This window comes from Oncorhynchus gorbuscha, linkage group LG07 (genome assembly GCF_021184085.1).
Source record: "Oncorhynchus gorbuscha isolate QuinsamMale2020 ecotype Even-year linkage group LG07, OgorEven_v1.0, whole genome shotgun sequence".
NCBI lineage: Eukaryota > Metazoa > Chordata > Actinopteri > Salmoniformes > Salmonidae > Oncorhynchus > Oncorhynchus gorbuscha.
The window spans coordinates 58,506,524-58,529,491 of NC_060179.1; the positions used below are offsets into that span (position 1 = coordinate 58,506,524).

Consider the following 22,968-nt stretch of genomic DNA (forward strand, 5'->3'; position numbering starts at 1 on the left):
GGAAAAAATGGTTTTGAACGGTCATTTGCTCTATTTGGTTCTTAAACGGTAAACGTAAACGGTTTCGGTTACAAGATGTAATGAATACACCCCAGGTTTGATGAGTACATTTTGTGGTCAGTGTAGGCTGCAAAAGCCCATGGTGCTCCCCACCTTCTTTAGCTGTGATATTCCAGGGAAGTCTTTCTCTTGAATGTAAGTTCTGTGCTGTGCTTTACCGTGGAGGGGTTGAGCTCCCAACTTCCAAGTTAAATGTATTCTTATATCTTGTGTCAAGGGCGCAATTTTGGTTTAAGAAGTGTATAGGGGGGGGGGTTGCTTCCGCATGATCCTATAAAGCACAACATTGCCTCGTTTTGTATCACATTCCAATGATAAAACTGGGGGGAACAAAAGTGCAATTTCAGAATGTGGGGGGGACATGTTGCAAAAGTTGCGTCCCTGTCTTGTGTTATATTTTTACATAACAGGATTGCTACTGTGGACATTTCAGTGCCGAATGCAAAGCAACCATGTTCAATATTGACATTTTATTGCCTTGCCTAATCTACACATAACAGGATATTGCCATGTGGCATGTGTAAGGCCCTGAGAGCCATAGTTATAGCCTTCTTGGTCAGGCAAGTCTCAGACCCCTTACATTGTGTTGCACACTGAGCTTAGACCAAGCAATGTTGCCTAAACCAAGATGTTGATGAAGTCACAGAGGTTCACTGTAGCTTCTAGAGGAAGCTTGGTGTTGATGGGCTTATGAGTTTTGTTTAAACAGAGACAAATGAGAAGAGAACACCATGCAGGGGAGAGAGAAACATGCCATGTTCTTGAAAGTGATGGATGGTGTGTGTGTGTGTGTTTGTTTTATGCGTTTGAGTGTGTGTACACTACTGTATACAGTTTGCAAGAGAAAGAGAGAGATGGCATTTGGACAAAGATAAAGAAACGGTTGCAAGTTACAGCAACCACCTTCAACAGGAAATGATGACTTCCTGTTGCTAAGCGATAGCACAGCTCTCTCGTATAGCCTCTCATCCACTAGACACAGCAGACAACACACAGCCACACACACTCAGTCATACAGTCTCACCAAAGACGGGCATTTGGCTGTTCGTCCACCTCAACCATGATGACAAGCCAGGATGGATTCTCCAGAACGGAAGACGACCTACTACAACCTCCCGATCAGGCAAGTACCAAACTTTGTCATGTAGAAAATACGTGAATTTAATGTGTTCAAATTTGTAATACGCAACTAAATAAATCCAAAGCATTCGTCTTCTGTGAAACACCTTTATTGTACTGGCATTGGCCCATCTTATTAGAAAGGGTTTATATTGCATGTTTGGCACTATGTTTATCATCAGGCTCATGTGTGTGTGTTTAGAGTTTGATGTCCTCTTAGATAACAGTTTGGGAGGATGGTTCTCTACGGATGCTGAGGTCAAATTGGTTTGCAAAACTTTATTTCCCGCATCAGTTAAGTTTTGAGTGACTTCAAAATACCTTTTGTATTGAGAAGAAATGTGTCATGATCATTGATGTTTTAATAACACTTTAATTATCGTTAATGTACTCGTTGTGTAAGCATTACATGCAGTCCATTTGGTATTTCTAGATAAGATGTGACCATGACTCATACTTCGGTACTACTCGGAACTACATGAGGTCAGATGATACTGTATGGAGAGGGATGTGTTTTCACTTTTCATAAAAGAACCACAGACAAGACATCCATAGTTTTAATACCTGTGTGTGTGTGTGTGTGTGTGTTCATGTTTTATGTGCATAATTTTTTATCCAATCCTAAATTTGTGTACAGAGACTGGAGTAGTGTAGTTTCTTTATCGCCTTCAATGAGGAAGTCCCTGCCAGCATCGATGCCTATCGGACTTGTGTCACCCTGACTATGCATGGGATTGTTTCACATTAAAACTCAGACATTTCTCAAGCTCCCCACTATTGCATAATTGCTGTGTCCCAGCAGGTACATTTGGCCTATTTATGGCGTGGATTTCTAGGATAAGTATAGGGCCAGGGGTTTCTTGACCACCAGTGGCTAAACTGTGTTGTTTACCTTCCACATTTGCCTCCATACAGACTCATGGCTCAACTTGGAACAGACAGAGACAGGTAGAGTGAGAAGAGACTCTATTTTAAATATGCACAAAATATGAATGCTATTTTGCGATACATGCTTCCCACAACCAAGGTTTCCTGTATTACGGTATTGTGTGTAACCCCTCTGTCTGTCAGAGCTCCCCTGCCCGTAAACTGGGGATGACCAGAAAAGAGAAGGACACGAGGGTAGGTCCAGCTCCTTTTTTCTCCACATAGGGACACGGGTGGTTAATCAGTATGAGCTAAAGCCTCGTGCTGCAATTAATATCATACTCAATAATGTTGTGTCTTGATTGTATTTGCCATTCATTATCAAATAAACTATTCAGTAAGTTTGTACACCATCACTTTATGAACTCTGACTTCAGCATTTCCTGAATACAGCACACACAGTAGATAACAGGATCGATGTACTTTCAGGACTTTAAAGAGAATGAGAACCCAGAAGAGAAGGAGAAAAGACATAAGGAGCAAGAGGTATCATCACTGCAACTTACAGGAATTGTGCTCGTTTTCATTGGCTTTTTCTCTACAGCAGGCTGCATTAGTAGTCATTTTAGAGTCCCTATTGAAGGTTCATGTTTGTCCATCTTCTCTCTCTTTCTCCCACATCTTCTCCCTCCCAGCTCAAGTCGCTGTATAAAGAGCTGCTGTACACTATCACCCACAAGCTGGGGAAGCCAGCCTCGGCAGAGGTCTTCACTGACAACCAGCTGCACCAATACATCCGAGAGGTGATAATCTAAACAAACAAACTCAGCTAACCCTATAATGTACTAACCCTCTCATTTACATGACATCTAACCACACTCTCTCTGTCCTCAACCTCTCACAGACCAAATGCTGTGCTCTGATTATTTCATTGTCCCAATACTAATACCTTGTTGCTATCAAACTACCCCTCCCCCTTTAGGCTTTCTCTATGGCAGTGGATGAACACCAGAGTCTGACAGAGAGGGTCCAGAACACAGAGGTGAGTTAGCAGAGGGGTTTCAAAGGTCTATGAGAAGCCATTTGACCCAGCAGTATTTACCTATACAGTATCTAAGGGGGATCTTGTCCACAGCCTCCAATCTACTGTCTGATGGCCACTGTGAAGGAAGCCAAGGGCATCCTGGGAAAAGACGTCAGTGGTACGTCATCCTCACCTCAGATCTGTGACCACAATTCATTTCACTTAGGGTGAACTATTTTAATTATCTGGAGTTGGCAAGAGATTTCTCTATTTTGGTTGGTCCCTTTAGGTACAACAGATCTGGCAGAAGTGTTACTATTGTGGCATGCTGACCTCCAGAACTATAGCTGACCTCCAGTGGGTTGTGTTATGTTGTCCCCAGGTTTCAGTGACCCATACTGCTTACTGACCATCCTGGAGGATGAGAAGGAGAGCAAGACACGACGGTCCAGACCTAAACCCCGTAAAGCCATGGTGAAGGACGCCGTCTCAGACGAGAAGGTTTACACGACAGACACAAAGAAACAGACCCTCAACCCCATCTGGAACCAGACCTTCGTACTGTGCGTGAAGGAACATTTGCATAGAACATAGAACCTATAAATATAACAAATCTATGAGTTTACTTTACATAGGGTGCCTTGAAATAGCCTGGTCCCTTGAACATCCTGACAAAGTGAACACTGAAGCTTCTCCATGTGGTGTCTCTCATGGAGATTGTAAACATATTTCTTCCCTGGGCTGGTAGGGAGTTTGAAGACACTGCAGTGGCCAGCTTCCACATTGAGATGTGGTGAGTTTCCAGTAAACCACTGTTCTGTTAGGTTGAAGTAAAAGAAACTCAATCTGTTACTTCATATTCATTCTGAACAATCTCTCTCTCATAGGGACAAGGATGAGGAGTTGTCTCTGGCACAGAAGCTAGAGGAGATCCGAACCAATTTTCATGGGCTGAGGAGGTAGAGCTTGCATACACACATGCACTCGCTCGCTCACACACACACACACACACACACACACACACACACACACACACACACACACACACACACACACACACACACACACACACACACACACACACACACACACACACACACACACACACACACACACACACACACACACACACACACACACTATCCCAATGTTGATTGTTTCTGATCGCATTCAGGATGATCAAAGATGCTAAGAAGGAGAAAGGCCAGGATGATTACTTGGGAAACATTGTGCTGAGACTGGAGGTAAAGCAGTTCCAAAACATACATGCTCCCCCACCCTGATGCTCACCAAGCAACACTCCTAATGTGTGTGTGTGTGTGTGTGTGTGTGTGTGTGTGTGTGTGTGTGTGCGTGCGTGCGTGCGTGCGTGCGTGCGTGCGTGCGTGTGTGCGTGTGCGTGCGTGCGTTTGTGTGTGTGTACATGTCTGCGTGTGTGCGTGTGTGCATGTGTGAAGGACCTGCATTGTACAGAGGATAACTGGTATGTTCTGGAGCCGAGGACAGAGACTTATCCAGATCGGGGCCAGTGTCATCTGCAGCTCAAATTCATCCATAAAGAGGTATGGAGCTCAAGTCCCTCTACAGTTCTCTAGTGGCAAATTATGTTTAATAATAAAGTAAAATTGGTCAACATAATGAACACACCAAACCAAAATTGTCAATCTACACATCTAGTCAGATGAGAGAAACACCCAAGGAGCAGGGTGGTCTTTCTCTTACAGTAACTGTGAGATATATATATATTTTTAAACAATGTTTTATTAACAGTTAGTTATAGTTGTTGATCTATAGTAAGCTCAGGTTATCACTTGTAGTTGGCGATGTGTCTGCTGTACAATTGTATTTTATTGTATGTGAAGAAAGAAACAGACCGATTATAGTGTTTGTTTGTCTGTGACAGAGAGACGGGACATTGAGTGCTGGTCGTAGTGCTTACGTCAACTACTGTGGGATCCTACTGCAGTTTGTCCAGTCACACATCTCTAAGCAGCAGGTAATACATGTTCCGTTCCAACATTTGACAGTCATACATACAGTACATCTAGTGGTTCATCTGTGAAGGTAATACACCTGCCTCAGGGTAGTGTTCCATGGAAGGGGGAGTTGTGTGGGGAGGGACAGACCCTGTTGGACCTCTACGCCACTCAGTGTAACCTCTCACCTTTCCTGCAGGACCTGGCGTAAGTAGGCTACCACACACTCAAAACACATACACACATCTACACTCGTTTACATGTTCAAATTGACACTATATGTTTTATAGGAAGTGGATGGCCTACAGTAAACTATACCAGAGTTTAGAGGTAGATTCCTCAGTGCTGCTCCAGCAGCTGACCAGTATAGAGTACCACTGGCACCAGCAGGATCTGCCCTACCAACAGGTAAGACAGGCTTTACTTTGCTTTGATTGCATATTATATACTGTGTATATCATTTACTAAGGAAATAAACACAAACATATGTGTTCAGAAACAGGAGCTAGGGGACTCTCTCCGTGGTTTCCTGCAGTACGGACTGTGTCTCGTGGCCAAATACAGAGACATCTTTCCCCCAACGCAGGACGCTACCCCTCGCTTACACAGACTGCTCAGGTACCCTGCTGTATGTGTGTGTTTGTATTTGTATTTATTATTGCCTTCCTGGGGTCCATCAAAATTAAGGCAGTTATACAATTTTAAAACATTACAATACATTCATAACAGATTTCACAACACACTAAGTGTGTGCCTTCAGGCCCCTACTCCACTACCACATATCTACAACACAATATCCATGTTATCATGTGTGTGTATACATGTGTCTGTGTCTATGTTGGTGTAGCTTCACAGTCTGCGCTGTTCCATTAGGTGTATTTAAATCTGTTTAAAAAAATCTGATTCTACTGCTTGCATCAGTTACCCGATGTGGAATAGAGTTCAATGTAATCATGGCTTTATGTAGTACTGTTCACCTCCCACTGTCTCTTCTGGACTTAGTGATTGTGAAGAGACTCTGGTGTCATGTCTTGTGGGTTATGCATGGGTGTCTGAGCTGTGTGCTAGTCATTTCAACAGACAGCTATGTGCTTTCAACATGTTAATACCTCTCACAAATACAAGTATTGATGAAGTCAATCTCTCCTCCACTTTGAGCCAGGAGAGATTGACATCCATATTATTCATGTTTTTCTCTCTGTGTACATCCAATGGCCAGCCGTGCTGCTCTGTTCTGAACCAATTGCAGTTTTCCTAAGTTGCTCTTTGTGGCAGCTGACCACACGACTGAACAGTAGTCCAGGTGTGATAAAACTAGGGTCTGTAGGACCGGCCTTGTTGATAGTGCTGTTAAGGAGGCAGAGCAGCGCTTTATTATGGACAGACTTCTCCCCATCTTAGCTACTGTTGTATCAATATGTTTTGACCATGACAGTTTACAATCCAGGGTAACTCCAAGCAGTTTAGTCACCTCAACTTGCTCAATTTCCACATTATTTATTACAATACTTTGTTGAGGTTTAGGGTTCAGTGAATGATTTGTCCCAAGTACAATGCTTTTAGTTTTTGAAATATTTAGGACTAACCTATTCCTTGCCGCCCATTCTGAAACTGACAGCGGCTGTTTTAATAAACACATTATATATGGAACAATTCCTGATTCTACCTGGATTATGTTGGAGAGGCTTCCATTAAAGAACAACCTCTGTGCTCTGTTAGACTGTTAACTCTTTATTCACAATATAACAGGGGGTGTGTTGGTTCTGGTTTTCTGTGCTCCATTTTATTTACTTACCAAATAAGGAACACTCAAAATGTGCACTCATAAATCATAACAGTTTGAGTCAAAATACAGCTGTAGACTGAAGTCAAAGATCAAACATCACATATACAACTGATGCCTCTCATGAGATCTGCCCCACAGGAAAAGTCCAAGTTGCTTTTATCATGCTTGTAGTCAACCCCCTGTGATGTCACTGCATACATCATTACCTACTACTCCTCAGACCAAGCCCATGCATACACGGCTATACTAACTGGCAAGAGATACAATAGTTCCAGTGTTTTCTAAGGCCTCAGCAGTAAATGTCCACTCCCCCAAGTTGATTTATAGAGGTATGTCTGACTAGCCTCTTATCTCTTCTACTCCCCTGCAGGTCTCTTTGTTTATCTTTGAAATGCTTTCTCACAGACCCCATTTCTTTATAAGAGGCAGAGACTTAAAAAATATAATTTTAATCTGTAGTCTAGGATCCTATAAATGTAGAGGAGGAGGGGTCCCATAGCCCCTCCCCTTTTATTAATACAACATAAGCATAATCAATTATTATAATACATCAAACATTTGGTGCAGCCCCTATCATGACCCCAATTTGACCCATCAGGTGTAAAGCCATAACACTTACGTTTTTCCGACAGCAGACCATGATCGATAATGTCAAAAGCCGCACGGAAGTCTAACAAAACAGACCCCACAATATTTTTATCATCAATTTCTCTCAGCCAATCATCGGCCATTTGTGTAAGTGCTGTGCTTGTTGAATGTCCTTCCCTACACGCCTGCTGAAAGTCTGTTGTCAATTTGTTCACTGTAAAATGTGCGTGCGCGCGCGTGTGTGTGTGTGCGTCGTATATTATGTGTTTATTAAAACAGAGCTAATGAACAACCTGCGTGTTGTTTTGTTCTAGGATCCTGTCTCAGGTCTGTAAGACGCAGGCCTTTCAGAAGCTGAACGCAGCTCAGTTTGACCTACATGACGAGATCAACGAGGCTGTGCACGTAAGTACACATAGAAAGACTACTATGATGTGTACAGTTAATACTGTGAACGATCCACAGAGCTATTACTCTGAAAGACTAAACGTCCTTGTTTGCCTCAGTCTGGTACACAGGAGTGGTTCGCCATAAAGAAAGGGCAACACCAGCCCATGACCAAGGTAGGCTACAGACAAAGGAAGAGAGACCCCCTCCCACATATCAATTTCAAAGCACATCATGCACTTCTTTACACACTTTCCCTTTACACACATTCTGTAACTTTATCTCTCTTTCCACCCCCCCCCCTCTATTTCCCTCTTCCCAGGACCTGACAGAGACCGTGAGTGCTCTCTCTAGACTGATAGGTGAAGTACAGCAGGACATCAAGCACAACAAGGACAGCTGGAATAGAGTGTTTGTCAGGTAAGAGACAGACAACCATACAGAATATAAGTATGGTGGGAGGTGTCATTATCTGTTTGTGATATGAATGGACTTGAACGGGGTTGTTTCTCTCTCTCTCTCTCTCTCTCTCTCTCTCTCTCTCTCTCTCTCTCTCTCTCTCTCTCTCTCTCTCTCTCTCTCTCTCTCTCTCTCTCTCTCTCTCTCTCTCTCTCTCTCTCTCTCTCTCTCTCTCTCTCTCTCTCTCTCTCTCTCTCTCTCTCTCTCTCTCTCTCTCTCTCTCTCTCTCTCTCTCTCTGTAGTGCTGTGCAGGTGGATGTGTTCACTGTAGTCTACCAAAAGCTGGACTTCCTGGTAAGTGGAGTCCAGCGATTTTTACTCTCTACCTCTCTCTCTCCTCTGTATAACTCACACCTTTCCCCCTCTCTCTCCTGTAGCTGGCGGGGGAGGTGAGACACACTCTAAGCCTGTTGGAGGGTGAGATGGAGCAGAATCTAGCCAATAGCCTGTTCCCTCTCTACCTAAGTCTACAGGTCATCCACAAAGACAAGGCCTTCCTACAGAAAAGGTCAGAGATTACTCCCTTATGCTACATACTCAGTAGTACACACTACTTACACACTACTCCCTTACACATACTCAGTACTTCACACTACTACACTATATAATAGAGCTAAGGCTGTTGTGTTGTTTCAGGGGTAAACTGTTGGAGCTGACTAACTTCCATGAGGGCTTCCGTGAGGCGCTTCCCTATTGGTTGAACAAGGCCTTCAGCACCACTCAGGACAGGGTGGAGAGAGCTGTACAGGTGGACCAGGTAACATACTGTTATAACTAAGCACCTAGAATAGAATGGAATTCCACCCACTCCTCAGTCAAAACTACCATTATCCCGCCCATTCTCCCTCCAGCAGAGGCGGGACTTCAGCCCCTTCGCCAAGTTAAATACACACACCTGCAGGCAATTAGTGGCAGCCCGACAAACCTCCAGTTGATACCTTTCGGTGTTGGTAGTAGTTCAGTAGGTTATACCTTTTACCTGTCGATGCATTTATTGAAAATACATCATCTGTACCATCCTGTCATCCCTGCTATTACATTCTATGATTAAAATAGGCTATAGCCTTTTGGACTGTTCTCCATCTCTCTGTGTGTTCTTACCGACACAATTTCCACGGTAGCCCACACCAACACCAGCAATACAACCTATACAGTTTTATTATTCAATTGAATAATATAATAAAGTAGAATAGATACCAGCTACAATATTCACTGTACACCTTAAAGTTGCACTCCAGTCTCCTTCTTCAGCTGATATACTCAACAAAGGGCACATCTCGATAGGTGGTCGAGGTATCCTCGTGATTTGGCACAAGTGGGAGGATTGGACTTTCCTATTTTGTTCTCTATTGCTCCTCTACTTTTCCCTCCAAGCAAGGGGGGAGGCCGATGACATCAGAGGGCACCATCAGACCAACTCCCTGAATGGCCTACATCTTGAAGTTTGCAACAAACAAAAAAAGCACTATTTTCCTCAAAACATATTTGTCTACATTACTGTATTTATACGTAGGATATTGTTTTTCTACAGGAAAAGTATAAAAGAAAAATGTCTAGAGTGCGTCTTTTAAAGCCAGGTAAGATACTTACTCCCTCCCTCCCGCTCTCCCCCAAGCTCCAGCCGCTGCAGTCGGGCCCGGTGCCCATAAAACACAGCTCGTCGGCAGTAGACCTGGTGACCTGTGTCCAGCCCATCTGTCAGCTGTGGGAGCAGCTCTCCTGGCCAGACCCTGAGGAGGCCTTCATGCTCATGGTCAAACTCACTGAGGTACTGCATCATAAACATACATCGTCATGCAAGTACACATAGTATCTCATCATAAGTAGACAAGGACATGCTCTATCGTACATTATCATACACAGATTTACTATTGTTGGCATACACGTTTTTTGCTCATTTTTCATGTGTGTGCGCGGTGTGCATTCAGGACGTGTGTAAGATTGTGATGAACTACTGTCGTATCCTGAAGGAGCGGGTCAGGGAGCTGTCTGAGAACTCAGACCCTGGCAGGGCTGTCAACATGGTGAGGGGAAGAACACTCCTCCCTCTATCCGCTTCCACTTTCATTTATTTTCCTTTCTCTCTTTCTACTTGTGTCCATCTCGATCACAATCTTTGTGTGGCTATCTCCTCTTCTCTCAACTACTTTTAAGTGAATTATGTACATGGCCATCTCTCTGTGTCTCTCCCTCTTTCACCCCCCCCCCCCCTCCCCACCCCAGCTGTGCGTAGTAGTGAATGACTTGGAACACCTGAGGTCAGTGCTGATCCGCCTGCCCCAGCAACTGAACTGGGCAGGGCTTCGAGAACGTACCCTTCACGTGATAGGGGACCCTCAGTTCCACAACGTGCTCCCCTCACAGCTGCTGCATGCACAGGGGGTCCTCAACAAAGAGATACGCTCTGCCTTAGAGACCGTTGGACGGAAGGTAGGGTCGTAGGAGAGAGGGGTGGGGTTCAACGGAGGAGAGTCAAAAGAGACCTGGAGCAGTTTTTACGTTCTGGAAAGTTCAATTGAACGGAAACGGTGCTGTACTGAACGACCAGGTAAAAAACGGGGAGGGTGTGGGTTGGGGAACGCTGTCAGCATGGCCACTTCCCTTTAAATACATCACTCAATGCTTCAAGCCACACCACGCCACACCCACCAAACGGGAGCAAAACATACCTCAAAGTCTGTTCAAGAACTTACAAGAACATTTTGGGGAAACGTGTCGTTCAGTACAAACCGTTCCGCAACGTAGCAAACGTTCAGGCGAACTGAACGCACCGCAACTCACATTTTGAATTCAGTCTTGGCCTCTAGCATTTCTTAATGTACCAAATCTAAAACAAGGCCAAACCAGGAAGTTCAGCCGCCCTTTATGACCCAAACGCTTCAGAAATTGGCCTATAATCACCTTCATTAATATAGTTTATAGTTATTGAAGTAGCTCTCTCTCGCTCTCTCCAGCTGAATTCAGACATTGCGATGTACGTCCGCAGCATGTCTACTCGATGCAGAATCCCCTCCAAGTCCACGGAAGAGGTAAGAAACTGCAGTCAGCCATTTCCGATTCAGCAATACTGAATTTATCGACAAACTTTTCCTTGACTTATGAAAAGCATATTACTGTAACTGACACGAACTGTTCCATGTGTCCCCTACCGTAGGCTGTGGTTCCCCTGATAAAATATCTAGAGAGAGAACTGCAGTACATGAATGAGAACCTAGTCCAAGAGAACTTCAACAGGTACAGGTGGTCCTTCTGTAGCTCAGTTGGTAGAGCATGGCGCTTGTAACGCCAGGGTAGTGGGTTCGATTCCCGGGACCACCCATACGTAGAATGTATGCACACATGACTGTAAGTCGCTTTGGATAAAAGCGTCTGCTAAATGGCATATTATAGGTACACACACCTGTAGCGCCGATCACACACTCTTTCTGGTTCAACTGGTGCTGAACATGTATCACCCTCTTTGTTCCAGCATGCCTGTATGAATATCTTAGAGTAGTAGTTGCCAAGCCTTTCAAATATTCTCGTCATCTCCACTCTTCCTTCCCCAGTCTGTTGACTCCGTTGTGGACTAACTCCATAAGGACCTTATACCAGGTAGCTACACAGCAGAAGCAGGAGGATGGACTCATGGTGTTCTGTCAACGACTGCAATTCACACTCCAGGTTAGTTAAGTACTGAGTACACACTCCAGGTTAGTATGGTACCAAGTACACACTCCAGGTTATTTAAGTACTGAGTACACACTCCAGGTTAGTATGGTACTGGGTACACACTCCAGGTTAGTTAAGTACTGAGTACACACTCCAGGTTAGTATGGTACTGGGTACACACTCCAGATTAATACATTATTCTTAAATACAGACTTCAGAACATTTCTGACTGTGTTGCAGTGTCTGGAGCAGTGTTTTCATGCTGAGGGGAATGGAATGCCACTGGATACTCTTCACGTTGACAGCTACAAGGTGAGTTCATGTTGGTTACATTTCACATTATATTGTTAGAAACATATGGTTCTATAAGGACATGTAGAAACATGAAATGGGGGGGGGGGCTTGGGTTATAAACACTATACAATAACTCTCTTTCCTCTCTCTACTCATTCATTGAGATTCTGAAAGCTCATCTGACACACAACTCTCTCAACTGCCAGCAGCTCATAGAGAAATTTCTGGATAGAAAAGTATGGGAGCAGGTAAGACTATTTCATTTGTGTTGTATAACAGTAAAAAGCATTGCTATAGATAATACATTGCATCTGTTTGTGTAACAGAAGGTTTACAGTGGAGAGAAGTACGGCGCGGTCACACTCCTAGCATCCTACAGGAGGTCTGACCATAGACTTAGAGTGGAAGTGTTGAATGCAGCTAATCTCCTACCTATGGACTCCAACGGTAATTGGTTTCCTCTCCTTGTCTCCTTCTAGACAGGTCAACGAGACAGGTTTTCTTACAGATCAGATATGTCTCCTGTCTCTCTCCAGGTTCCAGTGATCCGTTTGTCCAGTTGCGTCTGGAGCCTGGTCATGTGTTTTCTGAGGTGGAGCCTCGCACCACCCAGATCAAGAACTGTGACCTCAACCCCCTGTTCGACGAGGCCTTCGAGTTGTAAGCACTAGCTCCAACTGCTGCCCTTCCGTCGCTACATTGGTGGCAGCGGATAATCCAAGTCTCTCAGATCTTTTCCACTTTAACCTTGCCTCCTACTCATCCCTGCCCTTAGGACCCATACAAGTAATTCTCTCTCATTCCCCTCTTCTTCTTTATGTACTCCCTCTGTCAGTCTGGTGTCAGTGGAGCAGTGCCAGGCTGCGGGGGCATGTCTGGTGGTGACAGTGTTGGACTATGACACCCTGACAACAGACGACTTCGAGGGGGAGGCCTTCCTGGCTCTGAAGGCAGTGCCGGGGGTCGGAGGGGGATTAGGGGACAGACAGGGGCACCAGCCAGACCCCTCCCCGGCCCAAATACGCCTGCCGCTCATGCACCCCAAACCAAACGGTATGATTTGGAATTCAATTATGTGAAAATTAAACACAAAAGTGTATGATACTGAAGTGTGTGTTCTCTCCAGATGACAGTATCCTGAAGCTGTTGGAGTCGAGGAGAGGAGAGAGGGAGGCTCAGCTGTTTGTGAAGAAACGCAGACAGAGAGAGAAACAGTCACAGGAGGGGAAACAACAATAACACACAGCTTCATCCAAAAATATACATTTGTTTTATTTTTTTATACCAAAACACACAAAAATGAATCACTGTTGGTGGATGCAGTAGGACAAGGTGTGAACTTTGTGCCAGGTCTATGTATAGTAGTAATCATGTCTTTTCACTGGTTATCAACACACCCCTGCTGTTTCCAAAGCCTGACACCTGGTGTAGTCAGTGCATGTAGCAAGTATGACATACAATAACTATGTATATTTGACATGAGTTTGACATACTGTGAAATATCAAAATGCTTACAAATGTAAATTATGCCCCAAAAACATTATACATAGATTTTTATAAAAAGAAAAGGCTGGCATTTGAGTTAACATGAAGCGCCTTGTTATTAAAATGAAAAGTCGGCATAATTTCAGACTACACAACTGAATAGTACATTTTTCTTGATTGTGTTAACATGCTCCCATCTTTCCGGTTAACAAAGAATAATAATATTAGACTGCAAACCTGAGTCAGTCACGCACAGAAACTATCTGTAAGCAACACAGACTGCTGCGTCTAAATAGTTTAACATGGCTTTCCTTCCTTAATCTGCAATTTCTTTGTAGGCTTCCACCATATGTCCTTCCTGTAGTTTCAGATCAGTGTGAAGGAGACAAGGAGAGGAAGCCCTTTATACTATTGAGATGCAGCCCTATTCTTCCTCAGACTATAAGTCTCCTTAGCAAAAACAATAATAACTAACGGTAAAAACTAAAACCTTGTACTCCTTCAAATGGTGGCCCACTTAGGCTGCACCATGAGATGGCTGTCTGGATCATACATGCCTTTAACAACTGAGTCAGATTTGTGGTTTAGCTTGTAATGGTTAAAGCCAGGTCTGTGGTTAAAGCTGATCCTGAATCATTTCTTATGGACGGGTAGTGCATGTAAAAAAAAAAATCTGATCTTGAATCAGTGACTATATGGACCGGAGGCTGGTCTTTGGGCTGGTCTTTGAGTAAGGATACCATATCTATATATGGGCTATAGATAGTAGAGTTCGGTCAGGATAACTGATCTAGGTTCTGTTCTGGGCAAAGGGGGCACTCTGTAGAGCTGGTGCAGCTGTCACACAGTAGACCATGTCCACAGGGCAGCGAGACCGATCCCTGCTCTCCACACGTCACACAACATTGACACTGCTTTCTATACACCACCTGGATAAGGGGAAGGAAGAGGGGGAGAGGAGAGGTAAAAGAAATGTCTGCTGGTTAGTTGGGGAATGTTTCACATCAACAAGCATAGCTGTGTGTATGTGAGTTTGCATGTGTATACTGCAAATATCAGTGTGTCTCCTTTACCTGTTCCACAGTGTGTAGACATGTACAGAGCTGGGCCTGCAAACTGAGAACAGACTCTAGAGGCAGTCTGTGGAGCAGCTGGAGCTGGTGGAGGCCCAAGTGAGGGTTCTCTCCTGTCCTCATGCTCTCCAGCGCCTCCTGGAGAAGGGAGGTCTGTCTCTTTGCCGCCTCCTCAGCCTGCCTGGCCCGCTCCGCTTCAAGAGCTGACCGACCGGCCGAGCCACGAGACTCCTCTGCATCAGACTTCAAAACCGCCCACGACTGGAGCGAGAGCGGGATGTTGAGTAGGGGAGGGTAATGAGTGAAAAGAGGGAGAGAGCAACAGAGGGAGAAAAGGGGAAGGAAGAGAAGGAAAATGTTTTAGTCTGACCCATCTGTTGGTTTATTTGTGTACACTAACATGCGCGCACACACACAAACCCACACCTACTCCCACTTCTCGTACCTGTGCTGTATGTCTCCAGGTGTGGTCCCAGTGTTTCAGTAGTCTGTTAGCATCGTCTAGTTCCTGTCGGACCCGGGCTGTCTCCATGCTCTGGCCCATGGTGGGTAGCAGGGCCGGGGGCGTACCGGGAGAACCCTGGCCTGATGGGTGCTCCCAGATACTACTGCTCATACCATTCAGACCTGCAATACAGGAGACATGGAACACATGAGACATGTATTTAGCTGAGGTGTCTTTGGAATGTATGGGAGAATTAAAGAATTATACACATTTTAAAACCCTCTAATTTTGTAGGATTTGGGAAGAAAACACATGATCTAAAAAGATATCCACAAACCTAAAGAGCTATGCGATGGCCCCAAGAAGCTGCTTTCTGATTTGCTGGGCTGCGATAGATGGGAGGAGAAGAATGGCGATTGGTGGGCTCTGATTGGTGGAGAGGGCGAGGGGGAGCTGAAAGGGGCAGAGCTGCAGAGGGTTCCTGGAATGTTGACAGGAGCAGAACTCTGGAGCTGATTTCCTCCTGCAACGTCAATCAATAATTGAATTAATCATGAAATTCCACTCAGGTGTGTGCGTGTGTCTTGGCTCCATACTCACCCAGCATGGCTCTGGGAAGAGCCGAGCTGCTGTCCAGACTTCTCTGCAGGGCAGACATGCCAAAGTCATTCAGGTCCAGGTCATCCAGAGCTGACTCTATACAACACATTATCAACCAAAACATCAGTCTGTCAGATCTGTCCCACATTATCAACTAAAACATCAGTCCCACGGCAATCAAGTGGCAATATTCTTCAGCGATATCCCATGTAATTGCCCCTCAGGGATAATTTTTTTTTTTTTAAATTGAATGGAATGTTATGAAGTAAACTACAATAGTTAGCTACTTTTACAAATGGCTAGCTCCTCTAAGAGTAATAAGAGTTTAAAAAGTCTACTGTGCCTGTGTGACTGACTCACCCACTACAGACTCAACGGTGTCGCTGGTGGGATAGAAGGGCAGTGCGTTGGCATTCATGCCCGGGAAGAGGCCTGGTGCTGGGGCTCCATGGTGGTGGTGGCCCTGGTGGAGGGGTCCAGGAGGGGCAGGGCTGGGAGGGGTGGCTGCCAGGCTGGAGGGAACACTGGAGGACAGACTCAGAGGACTACCCACTGGGAGGAACACCAGCAGGTCCTAGAGAGAGCGAGAAGGGTGGTATCTTCTATACAGACTAGTGTAGATATAGTGTAGATATAGTACAATAAGCAATGTCACCTGATAGTTTCTGCATTCAACAATGTGATATTACTGCCTTACAGAGACATCAAGACAATGAATGACAAGCTGGCTGAAGCAGCAACATTCACCCAAGCCAATAATGTGTAATTATCAAAATGAAAGAAGGACCAAGACACTCTTCATATAATTAATTAAAATGCCTTTATTTGTATAACATGTTCAATAGAAACAAAGTTTTAAAAATCAGACACGTTTCAGCTGCATGGCCTTCGTCAGGGAGGACAAAGAAATAATACAATGTCCTCTTTTGAACAGCTTTTCCAATTAGCCCTAATTAGAAGAGGGAGTGGTTACACAATTGATTGGACACACCTAGTAAGCAGTACTATACACATTAAAAAGTTAAATACAGTAGCTATGTTATCATAAAAATACAACTCCAAGCTAGAAGTATTAGAACACTTAGAAAGGTAGTTCTAACCTTAAATATGACTGGGAGAAGTGTCAAGAATAAGAAAGCAATATATTCCATAGTACACAGAAAAACATGAACAACAGTCTAAACATAGCTGAAGGCAATTGAACAAAATGTCCACTAGATGACAGCAAATTGACATATCACAAACCTACAGGAAGGGTGAGAAATCCATATCTTCATTTAAACCAGGGTATTTAGTGGACTGTAGTGTGTAAATCCATATCTTCATTTAAACTAGGGTATTTAGTGGACTGTAGTGTGTAAATCCATATCTTCATTTAAACCAGGGTATTTAGTGGACTGTGGTGTGTAAATCCATATGTTCATTTAAACCAGGGTATTTAGTGGACTGTAGTGTGTAAATCCAAAAACTTCATGTTTTGCGGTGTTCTAGTATACTATGGAATATATTGCTTTCTTATTCTTGACACTTCTCCCAGTCATATTTACGGTTAGAACTACCTTTCTAAGTGTTCTAATACTTCTAGCTTGGAGTTGTATTTTTATGATAACATAGCTACTGTATTTAACTTTTTAATGTGTATAGTACTGCTTACTAGGTGTGTCCAATCAATTGTGTAACCACACCCTCTTCTAATTAGGGCTAATTGGAAAAGCTGTTCAAAAGAGGACATTGTATTATTTCTTTGTCCTCCCTGACGAAGGCCATGCAGCTGAAACGTGTCTGATTTTTAAAACTTTGTTTCTATTGAACATGTTATACAAATAAAGTCATTTTAATTAATTATATGAAGAGTGTCTTGGTCCTTCTTTCTTTTTGATGACCAATTTACCCCTTTTGCCAAAGAGCACCTTCTATCTACCAAAATGTACTATTGTGTACCTTAGTAGCGCTTCCCTTCCTCCTCTTTCTAATGTGTAATTATAGTTCGAAGCTGGTTGATTTTGACAATAAAAAGTTACCTGTTTGCTGTGATGAGACGCCATTTCTCTGTTGCGCTGGTCCATGGTAAAACTCTTCTGTTTGGCATGGTCTTCCCTCTCGTACCCCGGTGCCCTACCGTACCCCCCTTCCCCAGCCCAGGGGGAGAGGGGTTCGCCTCCCCCACACACGTCCTCACACAACGACAGCACCCTCCCTAACAGGCCCTGTTCTGCCACACACACACCCCCTGATGGGGAGAACGGCCCTCCAGACAGAGACCCAGATCTTCCACCTCGGCCCCCAGGGCTGGAGCATCCTTCCTGGGCAGGGTGAGGGTCTTGGGGTCCTGGGGGGAGAGGTGGGGAGCTGGGGGTCTGAAACGAGGGTTCTTCACTGATAGGGGGCTCTAGGGGACAGGAGGAGAAAGAGTAGATCAGTTACTTACTTGCTAACTTTCATTTTACAACACGATTAGGGTGTTGAGACACTTACTGTTGTCAAGGTGTGCAAAGGCACAGAAGGGGCCCCGGGGGCAGCTGCCACACTGCTGCATATCGTTACACTTCGTGGACTTATAGATCTGGAGAGGCACATCAGACAAAACACACCGTCAGTTAATATAGAGTTCTAATTTGTGTTAAGCAAATGTAGCTAACTCGAACTTTGGCACAAATCTGCCAATGATATAAACGGATGACCTAGTTATAATTTGAGACAAGGAGCATGTTTCTGAAGTTAGGACGGACCGCATCACGTACCTCAGGGTGAAACTGCTGCTCTGTGCGTGTGTGGCAGTACTGGCATCCCTCTGCCACTTCACACTTACTGGGATCTCCCCACTCCTCACTGTGCTTCACCGCTGGGCACGGCAGCGCTCTGGAGAGAGCGAGAGACCCCACACACTTTAGTGTTGTTTTTGGGACACAAGTAAAAAAATCTATATATTTTTAAACAGGTCATATGACCTGTGTGTGTGTCGAATGGATGTGTGCATGTTTTGTACCTGTATTTGTGTTTGTGTGGACTACGCCGCCTGTCTTTGCTATTGTGGTAGTACGGACAGGCGTAACCTTGGCGACACAGACGAGGAGGCTTTTTTTACACAGATCTGTCTTGTAGTGGGACAACACATAGGTGTTATCTACAGAGAGAGAAAGGGAGAGAAATGTAGTAGCATTGGAATCATGGCCTTCACATGGAACAGCCATTGATCAGTTAAAGGATGTGCATGTGTATGTGTATATTCGTACCCTGCCAACGCGGTTCCTCACTCAGGATCTTCTCAATGAGGGCGGTACTGGCCGCCAGCCCCGACTGGCCCTCCCCCCCGCCTCCCTCAGCAGCCCCCGACCCCCCCCCTGAGACTCCATCACCTGCACCTCCCTGGAGAGGGGAAGAGGGGCGGACATGGCAACGAGACCCGTTAGAAAGTGGAACAATGAAACAGAAATCTCTGGCTTTGGGTCATTAAACTAAACCTTAATTTGAAGACGAACGGAAGATGTGTCTCCGCTGCACTGTATACTCCTGTACCTGACGTCGTAGACGGGACATCGTAGGTCATGTGATCCATGTGCGAAGGCGCAGTGGGAGCCGTTCTTACTGCAGTGGCCCTTCCCGTCCGTCTCGTGGATACAGGAGCCCGTCTTATAGTACCTCAGGTGGTACCGCCGCTCTGTGTCGCCCGCCGTACGATGCAGGTACGGACATCTGGAAATCACAAATTGGGAAAACAAACTACACGTCTTGCTTAGTCATGTGATACGGTCTCAGAGCCACAGTCTTCCGCATTAGCATTCCCCCTTGTGTGTTAATAGGCTGAGTGTGTGAAAGTGATAATGTGTCAGCACTTCTCCTGATCTGCCTGAGGCATGGCCCAGGGGGGGGGGGGGGGGGGGGCTGTTTTCAGCTGCAAATCACAGCAGTCAACAACAATCACCTCAGCTATTCAACTGAATGGGTACACCTCATTGATAAACAGTAGCCTCAATCTGAAAAGAAAACTCAATCTCAGATTCTTAGGTGCTGTATTATGCAATGCAGAGCATGTTCTGTGTATCTTTTGGATGCAACTCATCACACCGATTGTCAGTCTGCACAGTACGGGGCCGTTTGTTCACTTTGGTGTCGGCGTGGTGTGTTTATAGGGACCACCCGCTGCTGGCCATTGACGGTCATCATTCTCGCCCGTTTCTACATGTACAATCGGTTTGCAAATTACAGCCGACACTGATGAGAGGTGCAAAGTACTCTCAGCCGAGCAAAAAATAAAATAAATCCTACCAGTCTGTCCATGCCTTTAATGTGGGGAACTCAAGAATTGACCCAATAGGGCAGATTTGAGACCCCACCAAAAACATTGGTTTTAGTGCACCATAAAATAGTGAAGAAAACAAGTGTCTGTCTACTGTACCAATAGATAAAACCTAAAATATTTATCTTCCTCTCTCACACACACTTACTCATCCCCGTCAGAGCAGGTGCCTGTGCCCTCGTCGTATTTGGTGCAGTAGACGTCTGGACTGTAGTTGAAGGTTCCGTCCCGCCTGCGGATGGGCCTGCGGCGCCGCTGGTTCAGAAAGTGCCAGTGGAAGCAGGCAAAGGGCCGGTGCTGGGTACACTTGTGCTGCACAAACAGAGGACACTGTTCTGTCCTGAACTCCTTCAGATACCTGCATGGGGGGGGGGGGGGGGGGGAGAGAAGAAATGGGTAGAGATATAGGAGTAGGACATTAGTGCATGTGGTATATTTAATAACAAAAAAATAACAATAGCAAGCTGCACTTCTTAGTTATCACAACTTTTCACCTATGTTGCAGATGTAAACATGCACCATCCGACTCGCTCTCAAAAACACACTGACACAAAGGCAACTTATGAACCATTAGACCAATTAAAGTGTCTTACACTGTAATTTGACGGCATATTATCATATCCTGACACAAAATTCCCCCAAACAGTCCAGGGCTACTGTACAAATCCAAACCACGCCAACTCAGTCAACAGTAGGCCTCTCACTTATATTGCCTAACTAGAATTGGTACACACTAATGCAGACCAGCGATAGCTGGTAAAAAATACTTAAAATCAAACCCGACAGGAGCAATTTAACTAATTATCCTAACGTCAGTGGTTTTTGGGTGTGTTTATACACGTGAGGTTGTGTGGTCTACGTACGTGTAGTGTTGAGGCTTCTCAGGCTGTACGTGCAGGACGTTGGCGGGAGACGTCGTGCCACCTGCGGGCGAGGAGGATGAGGAGGAAGAAGGTCCACCGGAGGTCGTAGCCCCCGACGAGGACGGGGGCTTTGTGTGTGTTTTCGACATGTTTTCCTCTTTGAAGCTTTTGTACCAGCGTTCTGTTTCCAGTGTGCGACAAAGTCCGCATTCTTTACCGATGCGCGCTTGCGCCTGGTACGAGGAAGTGGAAGCGTCAGTTCGAATGGTTTGCTAAGAACTGTGGGGCATGTAGTTCAACATCGTCTGTCCCCTTTGCCTTTAAACTGTGTTTTAGCGTCTAGAAACGTCAATAATCATTGCTTGTGATACGGCCTTTGAAACGTATGGCCCTTATTACAGGGCCGGCTACAGCCTTTTGGGGGTTTAAGTAAGATTTGGTTCCTGCAATTCTACACATTTTTCCATTGGGCGAAGTAACATTTTTGCAATTTTATTTAAAAAATATATATTGCAATTCTACTTATGTTGGCATGGGTTAAAAAAATATGTTTTACAGCTAATTTCCTACAATTCTAATCCATTTAGCCATTGGGTGGAGACACATTTTTGCAGTTTTAAAGCTAATTCCCTGTAATTCTACACATAAGTGAATGTTTATGCCTGGAGCCAAACATGCCCTTATCTTTCATCAGTGAGAAAGAATAATTATTTAAATTAAAAATATATACACTTACTATAGGAGTTAACAGATCAATACAACTATGTTATGAGTGCCTCCACCCAACGAAACTACTCTTCCCAAGTTACGCTTACACACAGGTGTTCGGAGCATGCTAAATGGCTAATTAGCACAGGTGGTCGCCTCTTGTCTGTTCTCCGTAAACAAGCGCTGTATAACATGGAGATATGGTCATGTGGGAACACCAAAGGTGTCAGCAGGCTTCAGTTCAGCTGGTGCCTAGCAGAACTCGGCTAGCCGAACAAATGTGCTTGCATTCTAATAGAGGGAAAGGTAATCCCTGGATTAACTATCTAGTGTTAGCTAAATGTAGTAATAAATAATGGACAATTCTGTGAACTGTCTTGGGCAAGTTTTAATTTGATACAGTACCTGTTAGCAAAGGTGTCAACTAGAGAGGCTTTGCAGGGATTTGTAGTCTTGCATGATGTGGCGCAGTGGTCCAAGGCACTGCATCTCTGTGCTAGAGGCGTCACTACAGACCCTGGTTTGATTCCAGGCTGTATCACAACCAGCCGTGATTGGGAGTCCCATAGGGCAGCGCACATTGGGGCCCAGCGTCGTCCTGGTTAAGGTTTGGCCAGGATAGGCCGTCATAGTAAATAAGAATTTGTTAACTGACTTGCCTAGTTTTTTTTAATTGAACCTTTTATTTAACTAGGCAAGTCAGTTTAAATAAAGATGTCTACTTTTGATGCTAATGAGCATTTTTTAAAATCTTAGAGTAAATAGAGCCTAAAAGTCACCTTGTCCGAGAGAGAATCAAATGATTATCAAAACGTCACGCCAGGGTAAGCATACACAAGACACAGCCCTGTTTGTAAAATCTCGTATGAGAAAAATGAATGGAACCATTTCCCTGTTTGACCGCTAGGTTTTATGGGTATTTCGACACCTCCACTGTGTGGCTCTATTGAATAATAGCTACTGTTGACCAATCTCCAGGATCCGAACTTCAGTTTGCCTCCAGAAAAATGCGGTTTGCCCGAACAGACCCTCAAAAAAAATCACACAATTCAAAAACTTACTCATAATATATGCACGAACTCTTCCGAACTATTTCGGCTGTGAAGCATGTGGACGCCTTAACCCTATCAAGGTGTATATCAATTTAACCTAACATGTTTTCCTTGTTCTTTCTCGCTGATATGAAAGATAAGGTCCTTATAATTGCACATAAGTGTTAGAACATGTTGAGACATGTTATGAATCCCATTTTGTTAAAAAAAAAAAAGAACATTGAAATGGCAATA

The 22,968-nt window shown here is 44.6% G+C and overlaps 2 protein-coding genes across 5 annotated transcripts; one reads left to right on the top strand and one right to left on the bottom strand.

Annotated features, from left to right (window-relative positions):
- The first annotated feature begins 757 nt into the window (after positions 1-757).
- On the top strand, positions 758-15,492 carry LOC124040101 (protein unc-13 homolog D-like). Of its 4 annotated transcripts, none has more exons than XM_046356933.1 (34): positions 758-1,183; positions 2,095-2,127; positions 2,251-2,301; positions 2,536-2,592; positions 2,742-2,849; positions 3,029-3,088; positions 3,182-3,248; positions 3,453-3,633; positions 3,819-3,863; positions 3,958-4,029; positions 4,245-4,314; positions 4,528-4,632; positions 4,974-5,066; positions 5,153-5,253; positions 5,337-5,454; positions 5,543-5,664; positions 7,735-7,825; positions 7,927-7,983; positions 8,130-8,227; positions 8,509-8,560; positions 8,644-8,774; positions 8,903-9,023; positions 9,882-10,034; positions 10,195-10,290; positions 10,490-10,696; positions 11,221-11,295; positions 11,421-11,500; positions 11,815-11,929; positions 12,158-12,229; positions 12,421-12,459; positions 12,541-12,658; positions 12,748-12,871; positions 13,047-13,264; positions 13,338-15,492. In XM_046356933.1, exons 1-34 carry the CDS (start codon positions 1,121-1,123, stop codon positions 13,448-13,450), a joined length of 3,306 nt encoding a protein of 1,101 aa, XP_046212889.1. In that variant the 5' UTR covers positions 758-1,120; the 3' UTR covers positions 13,451-15,492. The 4 variants fall into 4 exon arrangements, with proteins under 4 accessions (XP_046212889.1, XP_046212888.1, XP_046212887.1 ...); XM_046356932.1 differs by having other exon boundaries at positions 759-1,183; positions 12,538-12,658; XM_046356931.1 differs by having other exon boundaries at positions 761-1,183; positions 12,376-12,459.
- unk (unk zinc finger) lies at positions 13,463-22,959 on the bottom strand. The gene is given in 16 exon segments (XM_046356934.1): positions 13,463-14,625; positions 14,770-15,030; positions 15,215-15,396; positions 15,552-15,737; positions 15,815-15,910; positions 16,175-16,388; positions 17,836-18,203; positions 18,290-18,377; positions 18,556-18,673; positions 18,801-18,895; positions 18,898-18,938; positions 19,048-19,153; positions 19,156-19,180; positions 19,331-19,507; positions 20,260-20,469; positions 20,975-22,959. Coding segments are annotated over 16 exon segments (2,469 nt in total). The 5' UTR covers positions 21,124-22,959; the 3' UTR covers positions 13,463-14,472.
- Between the last annotated feature and the right edge of the window lie 9 nt (positions 22,960-22,968).